Genomic DNA, 21,397 nt, shown 5'->3' with positions numbered 1-21,397 from the left:
GCAAATAAAATTAAACTATATGTTATAATTTAGTCTGAACGCTTAAAACATAGTTCTTGAATTTACATTTAGATTTATAACTTACAAATTTTGTAAGCAAGTTTTAATGAACCGGATTAAAATGGTTTATATTAAGTCTAAAATTTGAAGGTTTTCATGATAACATGCAACCACTGGACCTCCTTTCTAGGCTTACCAGATGCGCCCATCCATTATTTTCTTTGATGAAATTGATGGTCTGGCTCCAGTACGATCAAGCAGGCAAGATCAAATTCACAGGTAAAAACTTGCTTGATGACACTTCTGCCTTTTTCCCTATATTCTGAGCTCTATTGGTATTATATGAGCAATACAATTATTAGTTAAATGGTGAAAGAAACTTTACAAACCAGTAGTTTCCCTTTTTGTTGGTATTAAAATCCCAATATACTAGAGTGGAAAAAGAAAAGGCAAACCTGTTCTGGATGGCAGGGTATTTTAAAGCACAGTATTAAATTTTTGGTTACACTTTTTGGCTCTCTGAGTGGTACCATGGTTGTCAGCAAAAACAAGTGTCTTACAGGAGAAGGCAAAAAGGGAGCCCAGAAGAAAGTGATTGGCCTGTTTTCTAAGAAAGACTGATGTGCTGTAAAACTGCCAGCTATGTTCAACATCCTATATAATAAAGAGCTAATATTCAAGTGGTTGTCACGCCCTCATGCTGTCACGCAGTAATGGCTCAGACACTCAACATTGGGGAGAAAGGAATAGGGACCAGCCAGGCACAAATGAGCTTGCGATAGAGGAATGGGGACCATCCTGGGAGAGGGAGAAGCCGCATACCCCGCGGTCCCGGGCCCCAGAGGCTGCGCCTGCGGCCCAGGAGAGGGACAAGCCACCCGCCCCCTGGTCCCGGGCGCCTGCGGATGCAGCCAGCCCAGGTGAAGCCGGCCAGGTTCTGGCTGCCTGGGGCCAGCCAGAGGGAGGGAAATGAAGCCTGGGTCTCCAGTGCCTGCGACCATCTGGAGGAGGGAATGCTGGATCCCTGGTGCGGGGCGAGGCAGAGGTGGTTAGAGGCGATCAAGCCAGCAGGGGAGCAATTAGGGGTGATCATGCTGGTAGCGGAACAGTAAAGGGTGATCAGGTAGAGGTGGTTAGGGGTGATCAGGCAGGCAGGCAGAGGGGTTAGGGGCGGGCAGGCAGGCAGGCAGGCAAGCGAGCGTTTAGGAGCCAGCGGTCCTAGATTGCGAGAGACAGTCAGACATCCCCCGAGAGGTCCAGAATGGAGAGGGTGCAGGCCAGGCTGAGGGACCCTCTCCCCCACCTCCATGCATGAATTTCGTGCACAGGGCCTCTAGTAAGTAATAATGGAAAAACACGTCATGAGGATTCAAGGAACCAAAATCCCATCTGATGGTCTCAGGGGTCATGTTTTTATTTATTTAAAATATATATATATATATATATATATATATATATATATATATATATATATATATATATAATTGATTTTTTTAGAGAGGAAGGGAGAGGGATAGAGAGTTAGAAACATCTATGAGAGAGAAACATCAATCAGCTGCTTCCTGCACACCCCCCACTGGGGATCCAGCAGCAACCAAGGTACATGCCCTTGACTGGAATTGAACCTAGACCCTTCAGTCTGCAGGACCACACTCTATCCACTGAACCACACCGGCCAGGCAGGGGATCATGTTTTTAAAGTGAACCTAGCTGATCTGCAGAGTGATGAGATTGCATTTAGAAAACTCAAGCAAGCTATGACCGGTTTGGCCCTCGGACTGAAGGGTCCTGGGTTCGATTCCGATCAAGAGCACGTACCTTGGTTGCTCTGGTCGGGGTGCATGCAGGAGGTAACCAATCCATGTGTCTTCCACATCGACATTTCTCTGTCTCTCCCTCTCTCACTCTAAAAACCAATGGAAAAATATCCTCTGGAGAGGATTAACAAACAAAAAAAAAGAAAAAGAAAACTCGAGACCTCTGGTGGAGATGATAGTCCCGCGGACTTGGGCTTGTGGGTCGCATGGACACCCTGGCTCTGGGCCGCTGGCGTTGGCGGAGGCCGGAGGAGTTGCAGGTTCCGGGGGACGCGAAGCGGGTGTGCTGGAGCTTTGAAGCAGCTGCGCAGGAGCGGGGCTGTCCCCAGGTGAAGGCCAGCGCCCTGGTGTCCTGGGGCAGCCGGGAGCTGGAGGCCAGCCTGGAGGCCGCCTCCCTGCGCCAAAGCCAGCCAGCGGCCAGGGGCCACCAAGTGTGGTGGTCCCTCCGCCCAGCCCTGCCTGAGATGTATTGCAGGAGAGTCTGGCCACTTTAACCATACCGAGACTCATTAGAAGATGGGAGATGGAAGAGGAACATTCCGACTTTGGTTTGAACCGCCATGTGATGGCGAACATAAGCCTCTTATGGATGGGTGTGGGTGCACACCTGTGCCATCGTCCAGATAACCCAGCCAGGAGGATCCTGTCACTTCCAGAGAGACTGCGGACCACTAGCACCATCTGAGCCGTCTACCCATGCATCCCGGTGGAAAGGAGGTCAATTGTGTCATTGAAAAGCTTTGAAAATTTCAATCATCAAATTTCCTATGAGGTTGAAGAACCATGTGGCTTCTGGAACCATATCCTGATGTGGCCTCCCTTTTGTACTTTCAGTGGCTTTGTGGGTGTGTCCAGGGCTGCTTGTGCATTCTTTTTAATGAAGACTTATTTTTATACTTAAATGCCCTATCATCTTAAACTGAATCTTACCAAAAAAAAAAAAGAATAAAAGAAAGAAAACTCAAGCTAATTACTGAGGACATTCAGGGCAAAAACTGCCTAATTTCCATGGCATGTATCTTACCTGTGACAAAATGTGCTCCATGGTCAAAAAATGGCAGACCATAATTGAAGCTCACGTTGATGTCAAGATTAGCAATGGTTATTTGCTTCATCTATTCTATGCTGGTTTTACTAAAAAATACAACCATCAAATTTGAAGACCTTATGCTCGGCATCAATAGGTCTGCGGGATCCGGGAGAAGATAATGGAAATCATGACCCGAGAGGTGCAGACAAATTACTCAAAAGGAAGTGGTCAATACATTGATCCCAGATAGCATTGGAAAAGACATAGAAAAGGCTTGCCAATCTACTTATCTGCTCCACAATGTTTTTGTTAGAAAAGTCAAATGCTGAAGAAGCCCAAGTTCAAATTGGGAAAACTCGGAGCTTTGAAGGTAGTAGTACTGGAAAAGCTATTGGGGATGAGACAGGTGTGAAAGTTAAATGAGCTAATGGATATGAGCTGCCAGTCTAAGAATCTATTTTTTTTCCCCATTTTTAAATTGGTTTTTATTTTATTTATTTATTTATTTTATTGTTTAAAGTATTACAAATAGTAGTACATATGTCTCCTTTTTTTTCCCCATTGACCTCCCCCCGGCCTCCCCTACCCCCCAGTACATGCCTTTACCTGCCCCCCCCCCCCAGTGTCTTGTATCCATTGGTTATGCTTATATGCATGCGTACAAGTCCTTCGGTTGATCTCTTACAGCCCCCACCCCAACCTCCCCTGCCTTCCCGCTATAGTTTGACAGTCTGTTCAATGCTTCTTTGCCTTTGTATCTATTTTTTCCCCATTTCTTTTCTTTAAAAAATCTTGCCTCTGCAGACTAGAAATAAACATATAATAACAAAAAGTGTTTGAGTCCCAATTTCAATGTCCAACAGTTCTGAGTCCCCGTTTCAATGTCAAACAGTTCCTTATGTGTACATGTCAGCAATGATATCTGGATGGTGGGCACACAGTGGCAATGCAGGTCCGACCCTCTCTGGTTTGGTCCTAGGCAACCTGCTGCGACACACAGCTGCTGACGGCTAGCATGGCAAGGCGTCGTCAGCGTCTTCCATCTCTGGACTGTTTCTCCTCTTGTCTTCATGGTTGGAGCAGACCTGTCAATTCCTCTCTGTTGCAGGAATCCACATGGTCTTGGAGTTGTTTTCTGAAAATATACAAACATATTCTTGACCAAAAGTTAATAAAGGAATCTTTTCTATATAATTGATTTAGGATCCTTTTTATTTTTGCCCAAACGATTTTTTGTCTTATTTAGACATGTGTGTTTTTCATCGGTGTCTTGCTGTTAGCATTACAAATGAAAATTAATTTTGTAAAGTAAAAACTTTCTAGATGTAATTTACTTATAGGATATTTTTCCTTACATGATATTACCCTACTATCCCCCCCCTTTTTTTTTTGATTAATGGAGGCTTTTGTAAATTTTATAATGCAGTCTTAATAACTTTAAATTTTAATTTTTTGCACAAAAATATGACTGCTTTAGGTTCTTTGCATGTTCAGGAATTTTAGCATGAGATGAACTACCAATAGAAATTTTAGTTACTACTTTAGGAACAGTTTTTTGTCCAGTACAATTAAATTTTCTTGAATATTCACTTATTTCAATTAGCCTATTTAAATTAATCTGAAAACTTGATTATTATTTTACGGTCAAATTTAATACTCTACCAACAATCTTAGTTTACCCTGTAAATATTAGTGGAAAGGATTATTTGCATTCTTGAGTAGGCCCTGTGCATTCCTTGTGCTAGGCTGGATTTAGATATAGGGCAGCTGCTGTCGGCCCCAAGAATCTGTTCAAAGTTCAGACTTTTTTTTTTTAATAAATCTTTATTCAGATTATTACAATTGTTTCTCCTTTTCCCCCCATAGCTCCCCTCCACCCGGTTCCCACCCCACCTTCTGCCCTTACCTCCCCCCCACTGTCCTCATCCATGGGTGTATGATTTTTGTCCAGTCTATTCCTGAACCCCCCCATACCCCTTTACCCCTGAGAATTATCAGTCCACTCCCTTTCTATGCCCCTGATTCTATTATATTCACCAGATTATTCTGTTCCTCAGGTTTTTAATTCACTTGATTTTTAGGTTCACTTGTTGAGAGATATGTATTTGTTGTTCATAATTTTTCTCTTTACTTTTTTCTTCTTCCTCTTCTTTAAGAATACCTTTCAGCATTTCATATAATACTGGTTTGGTTGTGATGAACTCCTTTAGCTTTTTCTTATCTATGAAGCTCTTTAACTGCCCTTCAATTCTGAATGATAGCTTTGCTGGGTAGAGTAATCTTGGTTGTAGGTTCTTGCTATTCATCACTTTGAAAATTTCTTGGCACTCCCGTCTGGCCTGCATAGTTTCTGTTGAGAAATCAGCTGACAGTCGTATGGGTGCTCCCTTGTAGGTAACTAACTGTTTTTCTCTTGCTGCTTTTAAGATTCTCTCCTTGTCTTTTGCTCTTGGCATTTTAATTATGATGTGTCTTGGTGTGGTCCTCTTTGGATTCCTTTTGTTTGGGGTTCTGTGCACTTCCTGGACTTGTAAGTCTATTTCTTTCACCAAGTGGGGGAAGTTTTCAGTCATTATTTCTTCATATAGGTTTTCAGTGTCTTGCTCTCTCTCTTCTGGCACCCCCATAATTCTGATGTTGGTACGCTTGAAGTTGTCCCAGAGGCTTCTTACACTATCTTCAACTTTTTGGATTCTTTTTTCTTTTTGCTTTTTCGGTTGAGTGTTTTTTGCTTCTTTGTATTTCAGTTCTTCGACTTGATTCTTGTGTTCCTCTAGTCTGTTGTTGGGTCTCTGTATAATATTTTTTATTTCAGTCAGTGTATGTTTAATTTCTAGTTGGTCCTTTTTCATATCTTCGAGGGTCTCGTTATATTTATCGGCCTTTTCTAGGATATTCTTGAAAAGCCTTATAACCGTGGTTTTGAGTTCTATATCCAGTCATTTGTTTTCCTCCATTTCTTTCGTTTGTGATCTGATTCTTTGACCCGCATTTTCACTGCTTCCCTGAGTTGGTAGGGTAGATTTGTGTGCTAGGTTTCCAATATGGCCCAATGGGTCTGCCTCCCCAGTTAACCTGAGGTGGACACTCTTGGTGCACCCCTTTGTGGACTGTGTGTACAGCCTTGTTGTAGTTAAGTCTTGATTGTTGTTGGTATCACTGGGAGGAATTGACCTCCAGGCCAGTTGGCTGTAAGGATCAGCTGTGTCTACGCTGGGAGAAGTTCGGTGCTGGAGACAGCCTTATAGGATTAGACTTGCCAAATTGCAATAGCCTCTGTGCTGAGCTTGGATGGGGTGGAGTCTCAGGGCGGAGCAGACAGTCTTGGCTTCCAGTCAGCCTTGCCCTTGTGCGCACGCGCGCCTCCAGACCTCTGCCTTCCCCGGCTCCCGAGACTCCACTCTAGAGTCCAGATTCCCTCCACAAGAGCGTGGGTCCCCAGGGGCTCGCCTGGAACTGGGGTTCAGTGCAGTCAGAACTGGGGCTCAGTGCAGTCAGGAGCTTCTGACTCCCTTCCACTAGGGAAAGCCTGTGGCAACCTCCGCAGCCTTTGTGCCCACTGGCATACCGCGCCTCCAGACCTCTGCCTTCCTCGGCTCCTGAGTCTCCGCCCGAGAGTCCAGATTCCCCCCACAAGAGCGTGGGTCCCCAGGGGCTCGCCTGGAACGGGGGTTCAGTGCAGTCAGGAGCTTCCGACTCCCTTCTGCTAGGGAAAGCCTGTGGCAACCTCTGCAGCCTTTGTGCACACTGGCGTGCGCGCCTCCAGACCCCTGCCCGCCGGGGCTCCCCCGGGTCTCTGAGTCTCCGGGTGCCTTTTTCTATACCTGACAGTCCAGACTCCCCCCGTAAGAGCCTGGGTCCACGGGGTTTCGCCCGGGACTGGGGTTCAGTGCAGTCAGAACTGGGGTTCAGTGCAGTCGGGCGCTTCCTTCCCCCTCCCACCAGAGAAAGTCAGCCAGGCTCTCAGCCGCCCTTCCTTTCTGCGCGCACAAAGACCCTTTGCCGTACCTCCAATTCTCTGTGAGCTTTTCTCTTTCCTTCTAGTTGTAGAATTTCCACTCAGCCAGCTTTCCTGTGGTTCTGGATGGTGTCCGTTCTGTCTTTTAGTTGTAGTTTTGAAATTGTTGTGCGAGGCAGCAGTTTAGGTGCTTACCTATGCCGCCATCTTGGTCTCTCTAAAGTTCAGACTTTTAATGGTGATAAGTAAAAAATACTATTTGTAATTTTTTTAAAATCTTGGTTACAAACTTAAATGCACACTGGCCACTGAAGTAAGGCATAAGGCAAATGAGATGAGTGAGGCAAACTAATGGTAAGTGTGGGGTTGTGATGTGGAATGTGGCTGAGTGTTCAGTCATAAGAGCATAACCAGTTGTTTTTATCTCCAACCTCCTGAAGTGCAGAAGCTGACCCAGACTTGAAAAATAATTTTTCTCTTTCTTAAATTTTATATTCAAATTTGTAAATATCTTTTAAATATTGCCAACCAATTCAGATTCTTTTAAGACACTGCCTGAGCCAAATAAAATATGTCCTAGCATGACTACTAGTTTAATATTCTAATACTAGCACAACTTCCTCATTTTCAGGATGGGAAAATTGAATATCCCTTGTGATAAACTGTTTACTCAAGGGAGTACTTTTCTTTAGTGACACTGCCTCAAGTCCCAGTTCCTTTTCAGTTTTTCAGAACTTCTTTGAAAATGAGCTCATAGCCCTAGCTGGTTTGGCTCAATGGATAGAGTATCAGCCTGCGGACTGAAGGGTCCTGGGTTCGATTCCGGTCAAGGGCATGTACCTTGGTTGCAGGCTTGATCCCCAGTGGGGGGCATGCAGGAGGCAGCCAATCAATGATTCTCTCTCATCATTGATGTTTCTGTCTCTCTCTAGCTCTCCCTTCCTCTCTGAAATCAATAAAAATATATTTTAAAAAATAAAATGAGCTCGTTCATTATCTGTAATTGCTTAATTAGTTTGGGATACCCTAAAGCAAATGTTTGCATGCCTTCATGTATGCCAGTATTGTTCTTTATTGTAAATGATATAAAAGAGGAATAAGAAATAATGTAATAGGTAGGTTTTGACTCTTCTAATACTTGACAATATTTACTATATTCTGGTTGCCTTCTTTGACTTGATGCTATACAATTTCATTTGTTGCTGAGTAGTAAATGAAAATGTCAAGTACTATGGTAAAAAGTTGTCTGTATATGTCCTACCAGTAATCATACAAACTTTTTATATATGACTTTTTATATGTAGAATAAATTTAACAAGAAATTTGATGTACAAGTAATTATATCGATACATTAGAAAATAAGATTGTAGCCTAGGAAAAAGAGGATACAAATATAAAGTAAGTTCAATTAAAATCTTTACTGTGAATTAAAAATATCATTATGAGCATGTGGGCTGTTTCCAGATCTTAGTTATCCTATATAATAAAGAGCTAATATGCTAATTAGACTGGATGGCGGAACAACCTTCCGGAATGACCTTCCAGACCTTCCAGAACGACCAGGGGTGGGGGCGGGCCCGTGAGGCAGTCGGGACTGCGAGGGCCTACGCTTGCATGAATTTTGTGCATCGCAGCTCTAGTTGTAAATAACACTGCTATGAACATATTTCTGACTGGTATTTCAGGCTTAGGATATATTCCTAGAAGTGGATTCACTGGGTCAAATGGCAGTTCCATTTTTAATTTTCTGAGGAAACCCCACACTGTTTTCCTAGGTGGTGGTTTTAATTTGCATCTCTCTGATGATTAGTGACTTGGAGCATTTTTTCATGTCTCTTGGCCATTTGTATGTCCTCTTTGGAGAAGTGTCTATTTAGATCCTCTGCCCACTTTTTAATTGGATTATTTGTCTTCTTTTTGGTGAGTTGTATGAGTACTTTATATATTTTGGAAATTAACCCCTTATCAGATGTATCATTGGCAGACAGGTTCTCCCATACAGTGGGTTCTTTTTTCATTTTGATGCTGGTTTCTTTTGCTGTGCAGAAGCTTTCAGTTTGATGTAGTCCCATTTGTTTACTTTTTCCTTTGTTTCTCTTGCCCTAGGTGTTGTATTAGTGAAAATTCTGCTATGTGAGATATCTGATATATATTTTTTAATTTTAATTTTTTTTTTTTTAGAAAAGCAAACAAGAATTTATTGACCATAGCAAACATATCATGAGGTCCCTTAGAGGTTAGAGGAAATGTGCCTGTCGGGGAAGGAGAGGGGGAGGGCACAAACACACCCCCTGAAGGGAGAAAGCCCAATGTTTTTTAAATTATATTTTCTTGATTTCAGAGAGGAAGGGAGAGGGAGAGATAGAAACATCAATGATGAGAGAGAATCACTGACCGGCTGCCTCCTACATGCTCCCTACTGGGGATTGAGCCTGCAACCCAGGGCATGTACCCTGACCGGGAATTGAACCGTTACCTAGTTTGTAGGTCGATGCTTAACCACTGAGCCACACCAGCCAGGCTGATGTCTGATATTTTGCTGCCTACATTTTCTTCTAGGATTTTTATAGTTTCACAACTTATATTTAAATATTTTATCCAGTTTATTCTTGTATATGGGGTAAGTTGGTGGTCTAGTTTCATTTTTTGCATGTACCTGTCCAATTATCCCAACACCATTTATTGAGGAGACTATCTTTATTCCATCGTATGTTCTTGCCTCCTTTGTCAAATATTAATTGAGCATAATGGCTTGGGTCAATTTCTGGGTTCTCTGTTCTGTTTCATTGATCTATATGCCTGTTCTTGTGCAAGTACCAGGCTGTTTTGATTATAGTGGCTTTGTAGTACAGTTTGATATCTGGTATTGTGATCCCTCCAACTTTGTTCTTCTTTCTCAAGATTGCTGCAGCTATTCAGGGTCTTTTTTGGCTCCATAAAAATTTTTGGAGTATTTGTTATAGATCTGTGAAATATGCCATTGGTATTTTAATAGGGACTGCTCTGAATCTATAGATGGTTTTGGGTAGTATGGACATGTTAATTATGTTAATTCTACCAACCCATGAACACAGTATATTCTTCCACTTGTTTATATCTTCTTCTATCTCTTTTTTCAGTGTTCTATAGTTTTCCGAGTATAAGTCTTTTATCTCCTTGGTTATGTTTTAAAATTATATATCGTTATGAGTTCATGATGAATTTTTTTAAAGAAAAAAATAATTACTAACTCTGGACACTAAAAAGGTCTAGAAGCAATCACAATCCAGTAGCAATTGTACCCCTAGCACACAGATTATGGGCTCTAAATACTAGCACTATTAGGAGAGATGATAGATTTCAGAACTGAGTCAGGAAATAAGACAAGCCTGCAACATCTCGTCATGCCTGGAAGCAAGGAAGCAATCGAAGACAATTAGGTTCATATCAGAATGAAATAGGAGTCAATTTTGAAGGAGTTTTCATTGGACAAAGATGGGACGATTTGAACATCAAAAATAATAATGACTACAATAGATTGAAATACATCAAGTACATTAAAAAGTCAGTTTATAATGATCTTTTTTTAAAAATCTAATTAGGTTTTCTGAGGTTGCTAAGACGGTGACTCATTACTCTGAAAATTGGATAAAGAGAATGAATCAAGCATTTCTTTTTCCTATTCGATAACTATGATTCAGGCCATGAATCAGGATAATTTCATAGTAGATGAATTAATGTTCTTCTTTATAGGAAAATCACAGTTAATAAAAGCAAAGGAAATTACTGAGTTAGAAAAACCAGCATTTCGCAGCCCTTTATGTAAAAGTGAATCTCTACCTGTAGTTTTCAACTGGAGGTGACTTTGTCCCCCAGAGGACAAATGTCTGCAGACAATTTTGATTTTCTCACTTGTGGTGTGGGGAGGGGAGCACGTGGTAGGTGAAGATCAGGAATGCTGTTGCATCCTAGAATGCACAGGACAGCTTTCCACCACAAAGAATTTTCTGATCCAAAATGTCAATTGTGCCAAGGTTGAGAAATAACTGATCTAAGCAGTAAGTAAAATTGATGAGTTGAGTAAGCTGACAACACATCACTTAAAAACCCAACCCACTTGATCTTAAGTGAGAAACTAGTATTATGTAACCCTTGAGGTATACAGTTGGAAACACATGGTATATTCCTATGAAATGTGCTATTCCAAGTAATTTAACCTGCATCTATAAGCTTCTAGATCTAACTACAAGTTTATAGGATACATAAATAATAAAAGACAAGTTATGTTGACCCCATCAGGAAGCTATCAACCCAGTTCACAATGTGGGAAGAATATTCTTTAAGACAAATGACCCAGTTTCTTCAACAAATAAATGGCATGGAGGAAGGAAAAAAAAGGGGAGGGAATGTGATGGGAACTGGTATGGATTTGAGGGTTGTATGGCCTAGTGCAGAGTATGGATCTTGACTGAACAAATTAGTAAATCGGGGGTGATTTGGTACTAGTATTAGGTCATATTAAGGAATTACTATTATTTACATTGATGTCATAGTATCATGGGAGTGTTTAAAGTCCTTATCTTAGAAATGCATACATGATATATTTATATTAAATTATCTACCTGAGGTTTTGATTTTTAAAGCTATCAGGTAAAGACATAGAAAAGGAATATTGTTGGTTGAAACTAGGTGATGAAGATGTGGAAATTATTTTACTGATCTCTCTCCACAATAAAATATTTAAAGTAATTACAATTCTATGCTTTATTTATATTCTATTTTATGCTTTATATGTATTCTATTTTATTTTGGGGTTCTTTGATCTGTATACAATGGAACATTTTACAATTTTAGATACTGTTTATCTGTGTGGTACTTACTAGTATATTTTTATGTTTTGTTTGCGAATTCAAGTTCCTTTGAAAAATCATGTTTTATGAAATGGCTTTCAGGATCCATTCTAAAAACCATCTATGTCTTCTGTTTATTTTAATCTGTACATATTATTTAGTATGCTGTTTTGCAGACATTTTAAAAATCTATTGAAAGTAGTGGGATACTCTAAGAAAATTTGTTCATGTTTAATGTATTAACCTCTTACCAAAAGAAGTGATATAGTCCACATCCAATCGATTAATCTCTTCTCTCTTATTTTTAAATTTAGCTCAATTGTTTCCACCCTGTTAGCTCTTATGGATGGATTGGACAGCAGAGGAGAAATTGTGGTCATTGGTGCTACCAACAGATTGGATTCTATTGATCCTGCTTTACGAAGGCCTGGTCGCTTTGACAGAGAATTTCTTTTCAGCTTACCTGATAAAGATGTAAGAATTTAAGTAACATCACTCAAATTTTGACAAAATATGTCACCCTTATCATGAACAAGTCTTGGTACAGTGAAAATTTGAAGGTTGAGTTTTGTAGGTTCTGAAGCAAAGTTCTATGATTAACACCCAAATATGTATGTATGTATTTTTAGGGAGTATTACTCTATTTAAAGAAAATAAGTCAGATAATTTATTATTTATTTTTTAAAATAATGCCTCCTTAAAAATACTCTTGAAATTCTTTCAATTTGAACACAGCCTTTGAATTTAATCATACAACTTTGTTTTGCTTCAGAACATATGGCCAAATGGACAGTCAATCCTTAGCCAATGTATTAGCCTTGGCTTTTTCATGGGTACCTCCATGTTATTTTAAAGCCACTTAATCTTGCCCTAACCGGTTTGGCTCAATGGATAGAGCGTCGACCTGCGGACTGAAAGGTCCCAGGTTCGATTACAGTCAAGGGCATGTACCTTGATTGCGGCACATCCCCAGTGGGAGGTGTGCAGGAGGCAGCTGATCGATGTTTCTCTCTCATCGATGTTTCTGGCTCTCTATCCCTCTCCCTTCCTCTCTGTAAAAAATCAATAAAATATAAAACACACACACAAAAAAAAAACCCAACCACTTAATCTTTTGAAAACCAAGCAGAAAATACGGCAGAGCTGTTCAGCACTCTTAAAAACAGTTCCATATATATATATATATATATATATTTTATGCATTTCAGAGAGGAAGGGAGAGAGAGGGACACATCAGTGATGAAAGAGAATCATGGATCAGCCCTTCCTGCACGCCCCCCCCTCCTGGGGATCGAGCCTGCAACCCGGGCATGTACCCTGACTGGGAATCAAACCGTGACCTCCTGGTTCCTAGGTCAACGCTCAACCACTGTGCCATGTTGGCTGGGCTAACAGTTCTTAATATGTACCAGAATGAACGTTCATTAGTTATTTACTTTCTCTCATTCACATTTATATGAATGGAACTTGAGTCCTATAAATGTAAATGTGTTTAATATAAAGTTCTTAAACGTGTACAAATAAATTTTTTTTTTACTATTTCATATTTCTGGTTAGGTACTAGATGTCTGGTGCACAAAATTTGTGCATGCGGGGAGGGTCCCTCAGCCCAGCCTGCACCCTCTCCAATCCGGGACCCCTCGGGGGATGTCCGACTGCAATCAGACATCCCCCTTGCAATCCAGGACCATTGGCTCCTAACCACTCACCTGCCTGCCTGATCACCCCTAACCACCTCTGTCTGCCTTCGCCTCATCGCCCCTAACTGCCTCTGCCTCGGTTCCCGCCACCATGGCTTTGTCTAGAACAGTGGTTCTCAACCTTTCTAATGCCGCGACCCTTTAATACAGTTCCTCGTGTTGTGGTGACCCCCAACCATAAAATTATTTTCGTTGCTACTTCATAACTAATTTTGCTACTGTTAATGAATTGTAATGTAACTATCTGTGTTTTCCGATGGTCTTAGGCGACCCTGCTAGCGGTTCTCAACCTGTGGATTGTGACTCACAGGTTGAGAACCGCTGCTGTAGAGCCTAAGACTGTAGGAAAACACAGATAGTTACATTACGATTCATTAACAGTAGCAAAATTAGTTATGAAGTAGCAACGAAAATAATTTTATGGTTGGGGGTCACCACAACACGAGGAACTGTATTAAAGGGTCGCCACATTAGAAAGGTTGAGAACCACTGGTCTAGAAGGATGTCCGGTCTATCTGGTCTAATTAGCATATTACTCTTTTATTATTATACAGTGATATCTTTAACATTTTAGATAATTAAAAGTATTTTAAATTGAAATCATTCTAATCTGAATATCAGTTTATTATAGATGTAAAAATTTGTTTTTATTTGTAGGCTCGAAAAGAAATTCTAAAGATACACACCAGGGATTGGAATCCTAAACCACTGGACATATTTCTAGAAGAACTAGCAGAAAACTGTGTTGGTAAACATTGCTTTTAAGCATTAAAAGAAATACATGCATTTCAAAGATATATAGTCTTACAATGTTATGGTTAAAGAAATTCACACTTATATTTGTTTCTCATCTCTACTGTTCCCTTCCTACAAAGTTCCAGATATGAAATAGAGATATTTGACAAATTAGCTGTTGGGGATTTTGAGAGCCAAGTAGATAATAATAGGTATCTTTTGCTGCTTAGTTTTCTAGTCATCCTGTTGAGCATTCTACATATATTTCAGGTGATTCTCACATCAGTCCTATAAAGTAGGTAACATTATCCCCATTTTACAAATGTAGAAATGGCTGACAGAGCATACATGATTCTCCAAAGAGCACACGTCTAGAAAATGACAAACTGGAATTTGAAACTTGTCCGTGATTTTAAAACTGTTGCTGTTGACCTCTATGCTATATTAGTATTTGCCTATTTCACTCACAAAAGTTGATTTGTTGATGGTTATCACCACCATATTAGCCTTCTTACTCCTAAATATTTTGCTACTGTGCTGTTAGGGTGATTTTTAATTTTAACCATCGTCATGCTAATAGGATGGTAGTTTACTATTCCTTTTTTTCCTCTTTTTTTTTTTTTTTTGCCTTGGGTAGGATACTGTGGTGCAGATATTAAGTCAATATGCTCTGAGGCTGCTTTATGTGCTCTGCGTCGACGCTACCCACAGATCTATAACACAAGTGAGAAACTACAGTTGGATCTCTCTTCAATTACTATCTCAGCTAAAGATTTTGAGGTAGCTATGCAAAAGATGATACCAGCCTCCCAAAGAGCTGTGACATCACCTGGGCAGGCACTGTCCACCATTGTGAAACCACTCCTGCAAAGTACTGTTCACAGGATCTTAGAAGCCCTTCAGAGAGTATTTCCACATGCGGAAATCAGAACAAATAAAGCACTAGACTCCGGTATGAAATTTGATCGGTTAAAGTTAATTTTCATAATCATAAAGCTAAATGTTTTATACATCTCAGAAATGTTTCTTTATACACAACATCTTGAAAGGAACTTGGTCATGCTTTGCTTGGATATTTTAAGTTTGGAATGCATTTTTATATTTACAGCAGGTCCTTAAATAACATTGATTCATTTAACATCGTTTCATTATAACAATGATGAGATGCTGTAGGAACTTAACTCTTGTTTATATCAATTAGCTTATGGTAAAATTGTTTTTTATACATAATTTTGCTTAAAGTCACAGAACCTATTGACTGTTAAATGAGGACTTAACTGTACTTGTTATTCATGTCTACACAATATCTTTGATTCTCTAAAAAATGTCATTGATGTACACTGATTTGCTAACTGAAGCACTACATTAAAATTTGCTTTGCAATCCAGAAAAGTTACTAATGTACAATTTTTTGTTTGTTTATAGATATTTCTTGTCCTCTGCTAGAAAGTGACTTGGCATACAGTGATGATGATGTTCCATCAGTATGTGAAAATGGGCTTCCTCAAAATTCTTTTAGTAAAGCAAAAGAAAATTTTAATTTTCTTCATTTGAATAGGTACATTTCCCTTGCAAATGAATTGTGTGTGTGTGTGTGTAAATTTCCAAAAACTAAATGAGATAGTTGTTGAAAGATTAAAAAAATTCCAACTAATCACTTTCTTTTTTAAATTAAAATATCAAAATATCAAAAAAATTGTTCTTGCTGTTGTCACTGTAGTAGAAATGCCACTGCATATGTATTCTTTTTAAAAACATGTATTTATATTGACTTCAGAGAGGAAGGGAGAGGGAGAGAGAAATAGAAACATCAATGAGAGAGATCATTGATGAGCTGCCGCCTGCACCTCCCCCCGCTTTCCTCACCCCACTGGGGATTGAGCCCGCAACCTGGGTGTGTGCCCTGACCAGGAATCGAACCGTGACCTCCTGGTTCATAGGTAGACGCTCAGCCATGAAGACATACTGGCCAGGCTGATATTCTTAAAAATCTTTGAAAGTTATTTCCAAAACCATGTGAGTCGTGCTGATATGATTGTCCAATGAAACATTAAAAATTTTTGACTATGTAAGTCCATAGTTGGTAGTTTGGGAGAAAAATTTAAACTTTATATTTTTCTAAAACAGCTTATTACTCATTTCTTTCAGAAATGCTTGTTATCAACCTATGTCTTTTCGACCAAGAATATTGATAGTGGGAGAACCAGGATTTGGGCAAGGTTCTCATTTGGCACCAGCTGTCATCCATGCTTTGGAAAAATTTGCAGTGTATACATTAGACATTCCTGTTCTTTTTGGAATCAGTGCTACATCTCCTGAAGAAACATGTGCCCAGGTAATTCATTGTTTTCCTAGATAAGCTGTAAGACAAAGGAAACTTCCAGAGACAAAATGTAGAATTGCTTCTTTTTTTTTTTTTTTTTTTTTTTGGTACTTTTCTTTGTTTACTGATTTGTAACTGTAGGATTAAAAAATAAATAAAACTAAGGCATAAATTTCTTGGTCATTAAAGAGTATGGGTTTAAATCCCATTTTCACCACTTAATATCTTAGTGACCTTAAGAGAGTTGTTAGATCTCTCTGCCTCATTTTCCTCATTTACAAAATGGAGATAATAGTATTTACCTTGTATGGCTGTTGTGAGAATTGTACTTGAGTGACTGCTATGTTGTAAGTACTCAGATATTCTGCTGCTTCTGTTTTTGTTATTTATATAAAAAAAATTTTAATGAAAAGTTGTTTTATACTTATTTTTATATTTAACCTTTGTTACAGCAGAAAAGTCTTCTATATTTCTTGAGTTGTTTTCTAACTGCTTGAAACAGTTATGTTTTCTAACAATGAGACAAAACATAAACAGGATTGAGGGGGAAGCATTTTAGTTATTTTATTTTTTTTAATTTAATAAATCTATATTCAGATTATTACAATTGTTCCTCTTTTTTTCCCCCCATAGCTCCCCTCCACCCGGTTCCAACCCCACCCTCTGCCCTTACCTCCCCCCCACTGTCCTCATCCATAGGTGTGTGACCTTTGTCCAGTCTCTTCCCGCACCCCCCCACACCCCTTCCCCCCTGAGAATTGTCAGTCCACTCCCTTTCTATGCCCCTGATTCTATTATATTCACCAGTTTATTCTGTTCATCAGATTTTTTATTCACTTGATTTTTAGATTCACTTGTTGATAGATATGTATTTGTTGTTCATAATTTTAATCTTTGCCTTTTTCTTCTTCCTCTTCTTAAAAAGTACCTTTCAGCATTTCATATAATACTGGTTTGTCGGTGATGGACTCCTTTAGGTTTTTCTTATCTGTGAATCTCTTTATCAGACCTTCAATTCTGAATGATAGCTTTGCTGAATAGAGTAATCTTGGTTGTAGGTTCTTGCTATTCATCACTTTGAATATTTATTGCCACTCCCGTCTGGCTTGCATAGTTTCTGTTGTGAAATCAGCTGACAGTCGTATGGGTGCTCCCTTGTAGGTAACTAACTGTTTTTCTCTTGCTGCTTTTAATATTCTCTCTTTGTCTTTTGCTCTTGGCATTTTAATTATGATGTGTCTTGGTGTGGTCCTCTTTGGATTCCTTTTGTTTGGGGTTCTGTGCGCTTCCTGGACTTGTAAGTCTATTTCTTTCACCAGGTCGGGGAAGTTTTCTGTCATTATTTCTTCAAATAGGTTTTCAGTATCTTGCTCTCTCTCTTCTTCTGGCACCCTCATAATTCTGATGTTGGTACGCTTGAAGTTGTCCCAGAGGCTTCTTACACTATCTTCAACTTTTTGGATTCTTTTTTCTTTTTGCTTTTCTGCTGAGTGTTTTTTGCTTCTTTGTATTTCAAATCTTTGACTTGATTCTTGCGGTACTGTAGTCTGCTGTTAGGTCTCTGTATATTTTTTATTTCAGTCAGTGTATGTTTAATCTCTAGTTGGTCCTTTTTCATATCCTCGAGGGTCTCGCTAAATTTATCTGCCCTTTCTAGAAAATTCTTGAAAAACCTTATAACCGTGGTTTTGAACACTATATCCAGTCGTTTGCTTTCCTCCATTTCTTTCATTTGTGATCTGTTTCTTTGTCTCCCCATTTTTGCTGCTTCCCTGAGTTGATAGAATAGCTTTGTGTGGTAGGTGTCCTATAGGGCCCAGTGGCTCAGCCTCCCCAGTTACCTGGGGTGGACACTCTTGATGCACCTCTTTGTGGACTGTGTGTACAGCCTTATTGTAGTTAAGTCTTGATTGTAGTTGGTATCACTGGGAGGAATTGACCTCCAGGCCAATTGGCTGTGAGGATCAGCTATGTCTACGCCAGGAGAAGTTCGGTGCTGGAGACACCCTTATGAGACAAGACTTGCAAAATTGCAAAAGCCTCTGTGCTCAGCTTGGATGGGGCGGAGTTTCAGGGCTAAGCAGACAGCCTTGGCTTCCCGTCAGCCCTGCCCTATGAGGCCCATGGGTCTCAGTGTCCCTCGGTAATCGCTGCAAGCACCTCTGAGAGAAAGCCACCCTCGAATTTCGCCCGCTGCCAGACAGTCCATTTTCTCCCCAAATGAGTTGGGATTCCCAGATTCTCACCCAGAACTGGAGTTCAGCGCAGTCGGGAGCTTCAGTCTTCCTCCCGCTAGAGATAGCCAGCGGCACACTTAGCAGTCAGTCCTCTGTGCACACTTGTGTGCGCGCCTTTTGACCTCTGCCTTTCGTGGCTCCCCTGAGTTTCTGTGCGCTCCTCTCTTTTCCCGACAGTCCAGACTGCCCCGTATGAGTCTGAGACCCCAGGGTCTCACCCGGAACTGGGGTTCAGTGCAGTTGAAACTGGGGTTCAGTGCAGTCGGGAGCTTCCGTCTCTCTCCCACTAGAGAAAGCTAGCCAGGCACTCAGCCACCCATCCTCTCTGCGTGCGTGTCTCCTTACTTCAGCCTTTTGCTCCTCTGAGTCTCCGTGTGCCCCTCTCTTTTTTTTTTATTTTTTTATTTTATTTTTTTTATTTTTATTTTTTTTTTTAATTTTAATAAATCTTTATTCAGATTATTACAATTGTTTCTCCTTTTTCCCCCCATAGCTCCCCTCCACCCAGTTCCCACCTCACCTTCTGCCCTTACCTCCCCCCCCACTGTCCTCATCCATAGGTGTATGATTTTTGTCCAGTCTCTTCATGAACCCCCCATACCCCTTTCCCCCTGAGAATTATCAGTCCACTCCCTTTCTATACCCCTGATTCTATTATATTCACCAGATTATTCTGTTCCTCAGGTTTTTAATTCACTTGATTTTTAGGTTCACTTGTTGAGAGATATGTATTTGTTGTTCATAATTTTTCTCTTTACTTTTTTCTTCTTCCTCTTCTTTAAGAATACCTTTCAGCATTTCATATAATACTGGTTTGGTTGTGATGAACTCCTTTAGCTTTTTCTTATCTATGAAGCTCTTTAACTGCCCTTCAATTCTGAATGATAGCTTTGCTGGGTAGAGTAATCTTGGTTGTAGGTTCTTGCTATGCATCACATTGAAAATTTCTTGCCACTCCCGTCTGGCCTGCATAGTTTCTGTTGAGAAATCAGCTGACAGTCGTATGGGTGCTCCTTTGTAGGTAACTAACTGTTTTTCTCTTGCTGCTTTTAATATTCTCTCTTTGTCTTTTGCTCTTGGCATTTTAATTATGATGTGTCTTGGTGTGGTCCTCTTTGGATTCCTTTTGTTTGGGGTTCTGTGCGCTTCCTGGACCTGTAAGTCTATTTCTTTCACCAAGTGGGGGAAGTTTTCTGTCATTATTTCTTCAAATAGGTTTTCAGTATCTTGCTCTCTCTCTCCTTCTGGCACCCCCATAATTCTGATGTTGGTATGCTTGAAGTTGTCCCAGAGTCTTCTTACACTATCTTCAACTTTTTGGATTTTTTTTTTTTTTTTTGCTTTTTGCTTTTTCGGTTGAGTGTTTTTTGCTTCTTTGTATTTCAATTCTTTGACTTGATTTTTGTGTTCCTCTAGTCTGTTTTTGGGTCTCTGTATAATATTTTTTATTTCAGTCAGTGTATGTTTAATTTCTAGTTGGTCCTTTTTCATATCTTCGAGGGTCTCGTTATATTTATCGGCCTTTTCTAGGATATTCTTGAAAAGCCTTATAACCGTGGTTTTGAATTCTATATCCAGTCGTTTGTTTTCCTCCATTTCTTTCGTTAGTGATCTGATTCTTTGACGGCGCATTTTCACTGCTTCCCTGAGTTGGTAAGGTAGATTTGTGTGGTAGGTTTCCAATATGGCCCAGTGGGTCTGCCTCCCCAGTTAACCTGAGGTGGACACTCTTGGTGCACCCCTTTGTGGACTGTGTGTACAGCCTTGTTGTAATTAAGTCTTTATTGTTGTTGGTATCACTGGGAAGAATTGACCTCCAGGCCAGTTGGCTGTAAGGATCAGCTGTGTCTATGCTGGGAGAAGTTCGGTGCTAGACACAGCCTTATAGGATTAGACTTGCCAAATTGCAATAGCTTCTGTGCTCAGCTTGAATGGGGTGGAGTCTCAGTCTTGGCTTCCCATCGGCCTTGCCCTTGCGTGCATGTGCGCGCCTTCAGACCTCTGCCTTCCCGGCTCCTGAGTCTCCGCCCGAGAGTCCAGATTTCCCCCCACAATAGCGTGGGTCCCCAGGGGCTCACCTGGAACGGGGGTTCAGTGCAGTCAGAACTTGGGGTTCAGTGCAGTCAGGAGCCTCCGACTCCCTTCCACTAGGGAAAGCCTGTGGCAACCTCCGCAGCCTTTGTGCGCACTGGCACGCACGCGCTTTCAGACCTCAGCCTTCCCCAGCTCCCGAGTCTCCGCCCGAGAGTCCAGACTCCCCTCGTAAGAGCGTGGGTCCCCAGGGGCTCGCCGGAACTGGGGTTCAGTGTAGTCAGAACTGGGGTTCAGTGCGGTTGGGGGCTTCCTTCCCCCTTCCACCAGAGAAAGTCAGCCAGGCTCTCAGCCGCCCTTCCTCTCTGCGCGCACAAAGACCCTTTGCCGTACCTCCAATTCTCTGTGAGCTTTTCTCTTTCCTTCTAGTTGTAGAATTTCCACTCAGCCAGCTTTCCTGTGGTTCTGGATGGTGTCCGTTCTGTCTTTTAGTTGTAGTTTTGAAATTGTTGTGCGAGGCAGCAGTTTAGGTGCTTACCTATGCCGCCATCTTGGTTTCTCCCCTCTCTTTCCTTCTAGTTGTAGAATTTCCACTCAGCCAGCCTTCCTGTGGTTCTGGATGATGTCTGTTTTGTCTTTTAGCTGTAGTTTTGAAATTGTTGTGCGAGGCAGCAGTTTAGGTGTTCACCTATGCTGCCATCTTGGTTTCTCCTCCCTAGTTATTTATTTAGTGAGAG

General features: G+C 40.8%; 1 protein-coding gene across 1 annotated transcript in view; it reads left to right on the top strand.

Annotated features, from left to right (window-relative positions):
• The window catches only part of ATAD2 (ATPase family AAA domain containing 2), a 66,830-nt gene that overhangs the window by 31,756 nt on the left and 13,677 nt on the right, over positions 1–21,397 (top strand). The window contains exons 13-18 of the mRNA XM_080646769.1: positions 191–279; positions 11,949–12,108; positions 13,992–14,082; positions 14,707–15,021; positions 15,495–15,627; positions 16,218–16,404. Of these exons, the coding sequence (XP_080502895.1) occupies positions 191–279; positions 11,949–12,108; positions 13,992–14,082; positions 14,707–15,021; positions 15,495–15,627; positions 16,218–16,404 (975 nt within the window). The remainder of the gene's footprint in view (positions 1–190; positions 280–11,948; positions 12,109–13,991; positions 14,083–14,706; positions 15,022–15,494; positions 15,628–16,217; positions 16,405–21,397) is intronic.

Source organism: Plecotus auritus (assembly GCF_963455305.1).
Source record: "Plecotus auritus genome assembly, chromosome: 11".
NCBI classification, from domain to species: Eukaryota; Metazoa; Chordata; class Mammalia; order Chiroptera; family Vespertilionidae; genus Plecotus; species Plecotus auritus.
Note: the sequence above shows the minus strand (reverse complement) of the source record. Positions and strands in the feature narration are given on the sequence as shown.